A 9,481-nucleotide genomic window follows, 5' to 3' on the forward strand; every position below is an offset into this window, starting at 1 on the left:
AAGGCACCATGCAGGTACCCGGAAAAAAAAAATGTTTAAACCTTTAACTACTGTTTTTTTCTATGATTAAAAAAACAATCAAAAGTCAGTAGCAAACCAGTATTTCCAAAAGTCATGTCAATTTAGGAACTGCGTTGGCACTTTTAAAGCATCTTTAAAACAATATAAAACACTCTGTATAAGATGTAGTTAACTTCCCAAATGAGAACACAGCACTATTTGACATGAACATCTATCACATCAAGTGCTGCAACAGGTCATGCTGTACCTTGTTTGTTCAGGGAAATGAGCCTGTCTGCAAACAGAGAAAGCTGAAACATTTCCAACTGCTTGTTGTGTTGGATTATTGATTGATCAGTGGTGATTATTGATTTATCAGCCATGACTTTCATCAATGCTTTAAACTGCTGAGGACTGAACACTTCTAAGACAATCTTTCTAAATGCTTACTATAAAGATGTATTCGTACACCAGCAATGCCAAAAGTGATATAGCATTTACGACACTGACCTGGTGTGCCTCCATGGAGATCATGCTGCTCCCGAGGGCCAGGCAGCTGAAAGAGGGGGAACAGGCTAAGAGTGTGCCAGTCAAGGTCATTGTTCGGATTCAGCTCTGATTTTTCTTTGGTAGGAGCATTTCGGGGGCTATAGGTGAAGCGCAAGTGATAGTTGACCTGCAACAGAAAAGAAGGGTAAGAAAAGGATAAAGCAGGGCCAAAAAAAACTCACACTTTACCCATTTTCACCAAGGAACCAATGTGGAATTACTGCATTTATACTAATAGAGTGGTTGTATTAACTGAACAGATAAACAAACACCAGAAAATATACCCAGAGAAATTATTCAAAACCAGTTCTAAAATAATTCTAGCAAACTGGATATGAATGTCAAATTCCTGATTTTTTTTTTAAGCCAGTTCAGCATGGAGCAAGTTTTTTAGCATTAAGCTTTTACCTGAAGTGGGAGAGGCTCATCATCATGAGAAAAGGAGTGCTCAAAAACCACTGCAGCCAGGATCTTCGCTGATTCGGGGTCTGTCTTCACAAACTCCTCAAACTGATGCTCTGTCTCAAACCCACGCACTAGAGAAAATAAGCAAGAATAAAGAATTTGATTTATTTATATTACTAAACTACTATTATAGTAACTCAACCTTGCCTTTATTTTCAGATGCTTAGAATATAAAGGCATTAGCATTAGCATTAATAGCTCTTCAGTTTAGAGCATCATAACAAAAAGTATTAATTATTATTAAATCACAAGAAATATAACTTGACAACAGTAATGCAGTAAAGTTTTATTTAAAGTACTTTACTCTAATTTAGATATCAATTAAATTCAGCTTGTTAGATTTGGCACTCGTGTTTGACCTAACTTGGTGTACCTCATCATGCACACAACATGCATCACCATGGCGCAAACAAGGTCAGACGACTATCAGTGCCAGTGTTGCAGTGATAAAGGTGGGGCACTAGAGATCTCAACCAATAGGAGGAAGAATAAAAAAAAAATGAGGACAGACGGGTTCCCGACGAGTCGCTTTGTTGAGAAAAACAAACCTGTTCTTTCTGTTTGGACAGAAACACTTGTTTTCCCTCATTTCTGTTTGATCGGGAGCAACAGAAAACACCAGCATTTCGTATGTACCTTTATAATAACTTAACAGTATCTGCACATGCTCAGTGAAAAACAGAGGTCACTGAAGACATGCCAGAAAACATTTTAGATACAGTATAAGCTATAAGCTGAGCCTGTAACTCAACACCAACTTAAATGACAAAGCAATGAAACAATATCCATGGGCTTCCTGCAAAGCTTGTTTTCACAATAGCAACTGGCTCTATCATATGATCCACATTGACTAAAATCGACTGAACTGCATTAACAAGAAAATAAGCACTTTTTTCTTCCTCTTTCATAAAGCAAATGTATTTTGCCAAGGCACCTCAGCTCTATGTTCACAGACGGAAAAATAAAGCATATCAAGAAAAGAACACTGTCCCTACTGTGAAAAATGGAGGAGGCTCTGTTATGTTCTGGGGCTGCTTTGCTGCATCTGGCACAGGGTGTCTTGAATCTGTGCAGGGTACAATGAAATCTGAAGACTATCAAGGGATTCTAGAGTGAAATGTGCTGGCCAGTGTCAGAAAGCTTGGTCTCAGTCGCAGGTCATGGGTCTTGCAACAGGACAATGACCCAAAACACACAGCTAAAAACACCCAAGATTTGCTAAAAGGAAAACATTGGACTATTCTAAAGTAGCCTTCTATGAGCCCTCGCCTCAATCCTATTGAGCATCTTTGGAAGAAGCTGAAACATGCCGTCCGGAAAAGAAACCCTTCAAACCGAAAACAACTGGGGCAGTTTGCTCATGAGGAGCCAAAATACCTGCTGAGAGCTGCAGAAGTCTCATTGACAGTTACAGGAATCGTCTGATTGCAGTGATTGCCTCAAAAGGTTGTGCAACAAAATATTAAGTTAGGGGTACCATCATTTTTGCACAGGCCTGTTCCATGAGTTTATTTTTTTTAATAATTCTGTTGAAGCATGAAAAGCAATGTCTGACTTTCATTGGTTAACATTCATAGAATTTGTATTTATTATTACTTTTGTCAGATTAAAGTTTTTTCTGTGACCATTGTAAGATTTTCTTACAATTGTGTCCACGTGTATGTGTACAAACAATAATGTAAACTTTTGCTCTCTCTCTCTCTCTCTCTCTCTAGAGTCCTCACCAGCACTGATGAAGCCCTGTTCCAGGCTGAGCTGCACATCCTCAGAAATCTGGCGTACTATGCTGGAATTTGCAGGCACGTAGGCAAGTTGCAGGTTTGAGGGCAGCTTATGTGGAGGCCACTCCAGTAAAAAGCCATCATAATGTGTTGCATTGGGGTAGTTGGTAAAGGACACCTTCTGACGCAGTACAATCAGGATCGCAGAAAACATTAGGGGCAGTGTAATCTCCAACAACGTCACAAAGATCTGACGTTTCTGCAGGAACAATGAGAAAATGTAAGCCAGAATGTGAGACAGAGAAACAATTTGCACACATATAAAATGAATAAACCTGCATTGTAAACTCTCAAGATAATTCACTTAGCTGTTTGAACCATATAGTTGAAGCAATCATGTGGCATGTCTTAATTGGTTTACACAATGTAATTGGAGATTGAAAAGCAAAAAAGTCGGTTTTGAATGTCATTCTTCTATAAAACTCATATACATGAGGCATGATATGAGAACAATACTATGTTGAAAACTAGTGCAAACAGTAGTTGATAACCTATTGACTAGAAGGACATTTCTAGTAGGAATATTGGGGAAAAGGGTCTTTTGGGTAAAAGCGTCCCACTGAAGCATTATAAAGTGCACATGTGCAGAGATGGGTGCATGAAAAAGTTTTAGGAAATAGTATGATTACTCTTGGTGGGAGTGGGAAGCAGCAGTTTATTGAATATTCTAACTACTTCAGGAATAAAGTCTATTTTTTAAATTAGGCAGTCATTGCTAAACAGACTGAAGAGTCCATAAGAGAGTTGTGAGTCCTTATAACAGTCATGGCTTTTGCAATTTCCATAATAAATAGTGAGACAGCTGGTCAGGACATTCTATTTGTTGTCCCTCTCCATGTAAAAAGTAGTAATTATTTGTGGCCTTTCTTTAACCACCAGAAGAAATAGAGATGATACTGGGCCTTCTTTGGTAGGCAGGTGAAGTTGAACAGCAGTTCTTATCCCTGCAAAGCACCATTTTTGTAGTGAAGGCATTATTGCTAAACTTGACACATTATTTCTTCCTGGTCAAAAGAATAAGGGATCCAGTTGCAGATGTTGAGAACCTCAGTTCAGGCTTTCCTGAGTTGCTGTGGGATAACTCTTCTCAAAGCTGAAAAAAACAGTATAAAACCACATATGGTAATCCTCACATAGTTGTCCAGTGTGTCCAGGTGGGTTAGAGATGGTTAATGGCAGTAAATTTGGTGTCTTTTGTTGATGTGTTTGATGTAGTGATGTGATAAGGGTGGCAAGCATACTGAAATGAAACCAATGTGGTGGATCTATGCCCTTTATTTGTTTAATTACTATCTTAAAATAGGATGATGGAAGCAGTGAAAATTTACTGAGACATGAGACTTCATAGACTCAGGGACAATACAGGTCAATTTAAAACACAAAAGAAACAAGCAAAACTGTTTGCTAAAAAGCACATTCCCCAAATGCCCAGCCAGTTATATTATTAGGCCCAACAGCCTTCTAGGTGTTAACTGTGGACAAAACTTTTCTTATGAGTATTTGAGCAGAATATTTTGTCTTTGGTAGGGCAAGTCTTTCTTAGCAAAGTTTGTGTATCAAACCCTATTAAGAATTTGTTCCGTGCACCAATTAGCAAGGCATCGCTACGAACACAAACCTTACTCGCGGAGTATAATTTCTTCACTTGGTGAATATCAGGCTTTGGATAGTTATAGTAAAATGGACCTAAGCATAAATCTAAGTCTGTAGTCAGATACAGACTCCCAAAATAACCTTTTTTTTTAACAATAACATTTAATAAAAAAAAAAACACATACACTGTATAGATAGCGGTGGAAAAAGTTTTCAAATTTTTAATTCCCCCTATGAAAAGACATTCAAAACAATACCTGTATCCTTTATTGATGTTAGAGAGAACAAAAAGCACATGAGGTATAAAAACTATTTTTTTAACGGCCCATGTTTACACTACACAAGTGACAAGTGATGAAACAAAGACTGAAGAGAATAAATATGATGATATTCAAACGTCATAAATAAAACAAATGTTATAGGTGCATAACTAATTATGCATAGCATAAATGTTTTTCTATGAGCAGAGTGATTTATAAATGTAGAGGTAGACAAGATGTCATTCAGTGGACTTAAGATTGAATCTCTTCTCTCTTTTCACTATTGGACAAAGCAAGATTTAAAAATGTTCTAAAAAACTTCTAATGCAAATTGAAAGTTTTTTTAGAACAAATTGAAGTGCATGCAAAATGGAAAAATATTTTAATTTAGAAAAACGTGCAATTTCAAAACAATAGTTCCAGAAGCAGTTTTATTTAGCATTAACTGAATTCCAAACAGTTCTTCATTTAATATACAATGCACACTTCATGCAGAATGACCATATTAATGGAATTATTTTAAGCCACAATGGTCACTGGTGACTTGGACATTGTGGGTGGAAAGTGAATTTCCTTGAATATTTACATGTAAAAAATCTAATTACACTGAGGCACATCCTTTCATATTAGAAATGTACTTGTGTTGAATTTTTTACTTGTGCTAAAATATTTAATTAATTCACTTGATTAATCTTGGTCTTCAAAATCCTAGCCCCTGTATAAACCCTTTTTCTCAGATGCTCCCCCTGGGTTTCCTAGCCATCACCCCCTGAACTTGGTTTCCTAGCAACGCTGACTGTAGCAGCAAGCAGAATAAGGACAAAGAACAAGCCTCATCTTGGAGGTAGGGGGTGGGAGGGCATGTAGTGATAAGTGTTCTAAAAAGGGCTTCTGAATGGTCAGTTCAGAGAGCTTAAAATATCTCTATTTAACAAGAAAATTTTAATGACAAGCAAAGCAGAGTTAAAACTCTGGTAACTGCACATCCTCATCAGGTAAAGTGCTTGGGAAGAGGAGGCTGGCATGGCAGTATGATTAGTGACTCACTCTACAATTGATTTACTGAGTAAATAGAAAAACAAAAAAGAAAACAAGCATTTTGACAAATATTTTACAGGAAAACATAGACATTTTTTTTTTACACTTTTCTTAGTATACGAGTGGATGAGACACCAAGTACATTTCTGTGAACTGACTAAATTAAGGGATAATGCCTTAAATTTCCAACCTTGAATTGGTAACAGAGTTTTAATCACCAAGTCACTACTGCAGGTTACAAGAAAAAAAAAGTCAATCCAGTTGACTCAATTTTAATGAAGCTGATATTTGAGCAGATGCACAGTATCCAGTTTATGTAAAGTCTAAACTGTCCAAGGATTCCAAAAAAACTACCTATGCCACATGTATACATCTACATCTCTCCACCTTCAAAACAATTATCCTTCTTTATCTTACTGTTCTCCTCTGCACTCTGCAGTAGGTTAGGGATGTCCTCACAGACAGGAGCAAATGCATTCAGTTCAAACCATTTTGTCAGTTCCACAAGTTAATAAAAGTATAATGAACAACCAGAGGATCTCTCTGTCTCCATCTCATTCTTCCCCTACTTAATGACCACAGGATTAATGCAAAATATTAGTCTAATTTGATTTGCCGTACCTGCTTTGACCTTCTTTAAGGGTGCAGGTTTATTCAGGAAAGACTACAGCAAGGCCAGAGCTGCTTCCAACTGACTATGGAATACTTACTATGTTAATGTGAAAATCAATCCCTGTACCTTTGTTAATCCATGGCAACACAATGACCATTGTGGAGTTTTTTAAATTCCTTAATGAATTATAAACAAACTCCAATAAAAAGAGAAGTTGTGCTGTACTCAGGCGGATCAGATGATGTTTTTTCTCTTGGACAGTTGTGAAATCTTACTGTATCACAGAGCAATCAATGACAGCATTCTCACATCCTCTATTACAGTCTGTTTCCTGTCTTATTCCTTTCATCTGAAGAAAGTGCTGACCTGGAATGCTGGATGGCCACTGACCTACATAACAACCTGCTCAGCACCAATTGAAGAACTCCACCTAGCCAGGCATCCACTTTGTTCTGAAGCCACAACACCTTCTTTTCATGTACAATTAAACAATACAAAAATAAATAATTCTATAGAACATAAATAATATTTCTGTTATTTCTAAACTGCAAAATGTAAATTGAAATTAAATGTAAAGTGAATTTGGAAAATCCTGTTAAAAATTGGCAATTAAGTCTGATTTTTTGACCCTTCATAGTAAAAAGTCTTTACATCTTTGGTCTACACCTATAGCTCAAGTTTATGTCTGGTCTGATGTGCTGTGCAAGTAAATGTTTTAATAGCTGATACGAAATACTGATTATTAGTATTTAATGAAACAGACAATTGTCATTTGGGGCTGATAAACCTGATAAAATGTCCTGTGAAATGTACAGTGTCTTATTTGACAACAGGTGTTCCACTAAATGTGTAGTGTATGAAATAGGTAAATTAAGTGACCTTGTAGGTGAATTAACAACTCTAAAGTATGAGAGAGAGTATGTGTGCACCCAGCAATTGGATACAATCATGTGTACTATCTGTTTAATATGTTTATTTACACCTCGTGAATGGTGCACCCCGTTACTCTGACCAGATAAATAGTTTACTAAAGATGAACAAATGAATACAAATAAATAAATGCATGATTTATAATCAAATTGCTCCAAAGGCTTTGGTTAAATACTCAATTAAAACAGAACAATCAACTGCTCTGGTCAGTAAAATTCATTACAGCACCAAGTCAATACAGAATATGCTAAATATATAATACTTTGTTGGTAATCAACATTTAAAATGAATTCAACCCCTGGCCAGGATTTTTAGCAAGGTTAAAAGGCTTGATTATTGATGCCTTCTGTTTGGCTAAAAAGATGCTATTAGCTTCCTGACAGCTGATAAGATAATGCATTAGCAGAGTTTAAGAATCGCCTTTAGCAGATTAGACAGATTTGCCTTCAATAAGCAGAGAAGTCAGCACTGATATAACTGGCTGTGTTTAAATTATATATCTTACTAAAATTCTCCTTTGTCTCAAGTATAGTGCACAACTCAAAGTCTTACAAATTACATAATTTATATATTTATTATACGTTTACATATTTGGTCTTTACAAAACAATTCTGATGTATGTTTGTTCTATAAGCATCATATTGTCTTTCTTTAAAAGCAATTTTTTCCAAGGTAAAGCATTGTCATTTTTTTTATTTGCCTTTATTGGAATTGCAGGTTTAGTTCAGCTACTTGTTAATTGATGGAATACAGAAAACCAGCACCCACTTGCTGTAGGTAGTTCTTCCAGAGAAGTAGTCCAAACTGTCGCCACACAGCCATGTTTACCTCACATCCACTGCTTTACAAACTAGGGAGATAAAAAATAAATACAAAAATTAGCCACAACATATAACATTTTATTTAGCAGTTTGTGCTTTTGCTTTTGGAATATATACTGTAGTGCCTGTCAAAAGTCTAGAAACTCCTGCATTTTGAAGACACATGCATGTTCCTTTTGTTTATATACAACAAAGGTAAAAGACAAAAGCACACAAGAAATGAACAGTGAATGACTAGAAGAAGGTTAAGTCGACAAATTAGTCCAATTTTGACATTTTTGGTTCTTCTGTAAGATGGAGAACTGAAGAGAAGATTTTAGCAGACTGCCGTACATCCACAGTCAAACACGGAGGTGGAAGCTTAATGGTTTGAAGCAGGGAAGTTTGAAAACTTACTTGGGGTAAAAGCAATATTAAACCAACCTGGCTACTGTTCCATACTTAACCACCATGCATTACTATTTGAACTGCAGCTAACTGAAAACAACTTCACTAACTTAACCTGCTCTGTGATGAACCGGATCGCAAGATCAAAAAGAAACTTCTTTGGCAAGATTTGTACATTTATAAATGTTTTGGTCAAAATAAATCTTTGATTGAATTAAATTAACTACCGGTAGTTTGTTATTTAGAAACAAAAGAGACATGTATATGTCTCTTAAAAACTATAAAAGTCTCTGTGACATGCACTGTAACAGAGAACCTACAAAATTGTAGTTACTCTATACAGTATGGAACTGTAAGGCTCTATCTGATTTATTTATTTTTTTAACACAAATAAGTTAGTCATATAAGCATAATAAACATGACACAAAAGATACAGTATATTTCAGTTTGGAAATTATGAAGACATGCCAAACATGAGTATCTAATGACATTAATGCTGTTGTGTTACAGATTAATTAATGTTTATTAAACTTTGTTAAATGTGAGCATATTCATAATAAACTTGCTGTGCTGAGCTTTTCTGGAGTGTAACCCCCACGAAAGGTGAGGAATTACAATATATATGTATGTATTTGTGATATTTATACACATATATATATATATATATATACATATATATATATATATATATATATATATATATATATATATATATATATATATATATATATATACACACATATATATATATATATATATATATATATATATATATATATATATATATATATATATATATATATATATATGTGTGTGTGTGTGTGTCAGTGGTTAAGGTGCTGTGTTACTGATCAGAAGGTCAGGGTTTCAAGCCCTGGTATCACCATGCTACCACTCTTGGGCCCTTGAGCATGGCCCTTAACCTCTGTGCTCCAGGGGTGCTGTATCATGGCTGACTCCAGCTTTTGAGCAAGCTGGGTTTTGCAAAAAAAAAATTATTTCACTGTGCTATATGTGACAAAGTCTATTCTATTTAATTTTTTT

At 35.6% G+C, this 9,481-nt stretch overlaps 1 protein-coding gene and 1 long non-coding RNA gene across 4 annotated transcripts in view; one reads left to right on the plus strand and one right to left on the minus strand.

The window, feature by feature from the left end:
- LOC310739790 overlaps positions 1-9,481 on the plus strand; it is a 139,189-nt gene that overhangs the window by 106,497 nt on the left and 23,211 nt on the right. The window lies entirely within an intron of this gene.
- abca3b (ATP-binding cassette, sub-family A (ABC1), member 3b) overlaps positions 1-9,481 on the minus strand; it is a 41,047-nt gene that overhangs the window by 30,159 nt on the left and 1,407 nt on the right. For all 3 annotated transcript variants that reach the window (XR_014537446.1, XR_014537447.1, XM_083565747.1), the window contains exons 2-5: positions 7,998-8,079; positions 2,739-2,994; positions 958-1,085; positions 511-676 (exon numbers count right to left, since the gene is read on the minus strand). Coding sequence is in view for 1 of the 3 variants with exons in the window: in XM_083565747.1 (XP_083421873.1) it covers positions 511-676; positions 958-1,085; positions 2,739-2,994; positions 7,998-8,051 (604 nt within the window). In the remaining 2 variants the exon portion in view is untranslated. The remainder of the gene's footprint in view (positions 1-510; positions 677-957; positions 1,086-2,738; positions 2,995-7,997; positions 8,080-9,481) is intronic.

This window comes from Silurus aristotelis (assembly GCF_946808225.1).
Source record: "Silurus aristotelis genome assembly, chromosome: 17".
In the NCBI taxonomy this organism is placed as follows: Eukaryota; Metazoa; Chordata; class Actinopteri; order Siluriformes; family Siluridae; genus Silurus; species Silurus aristotelis.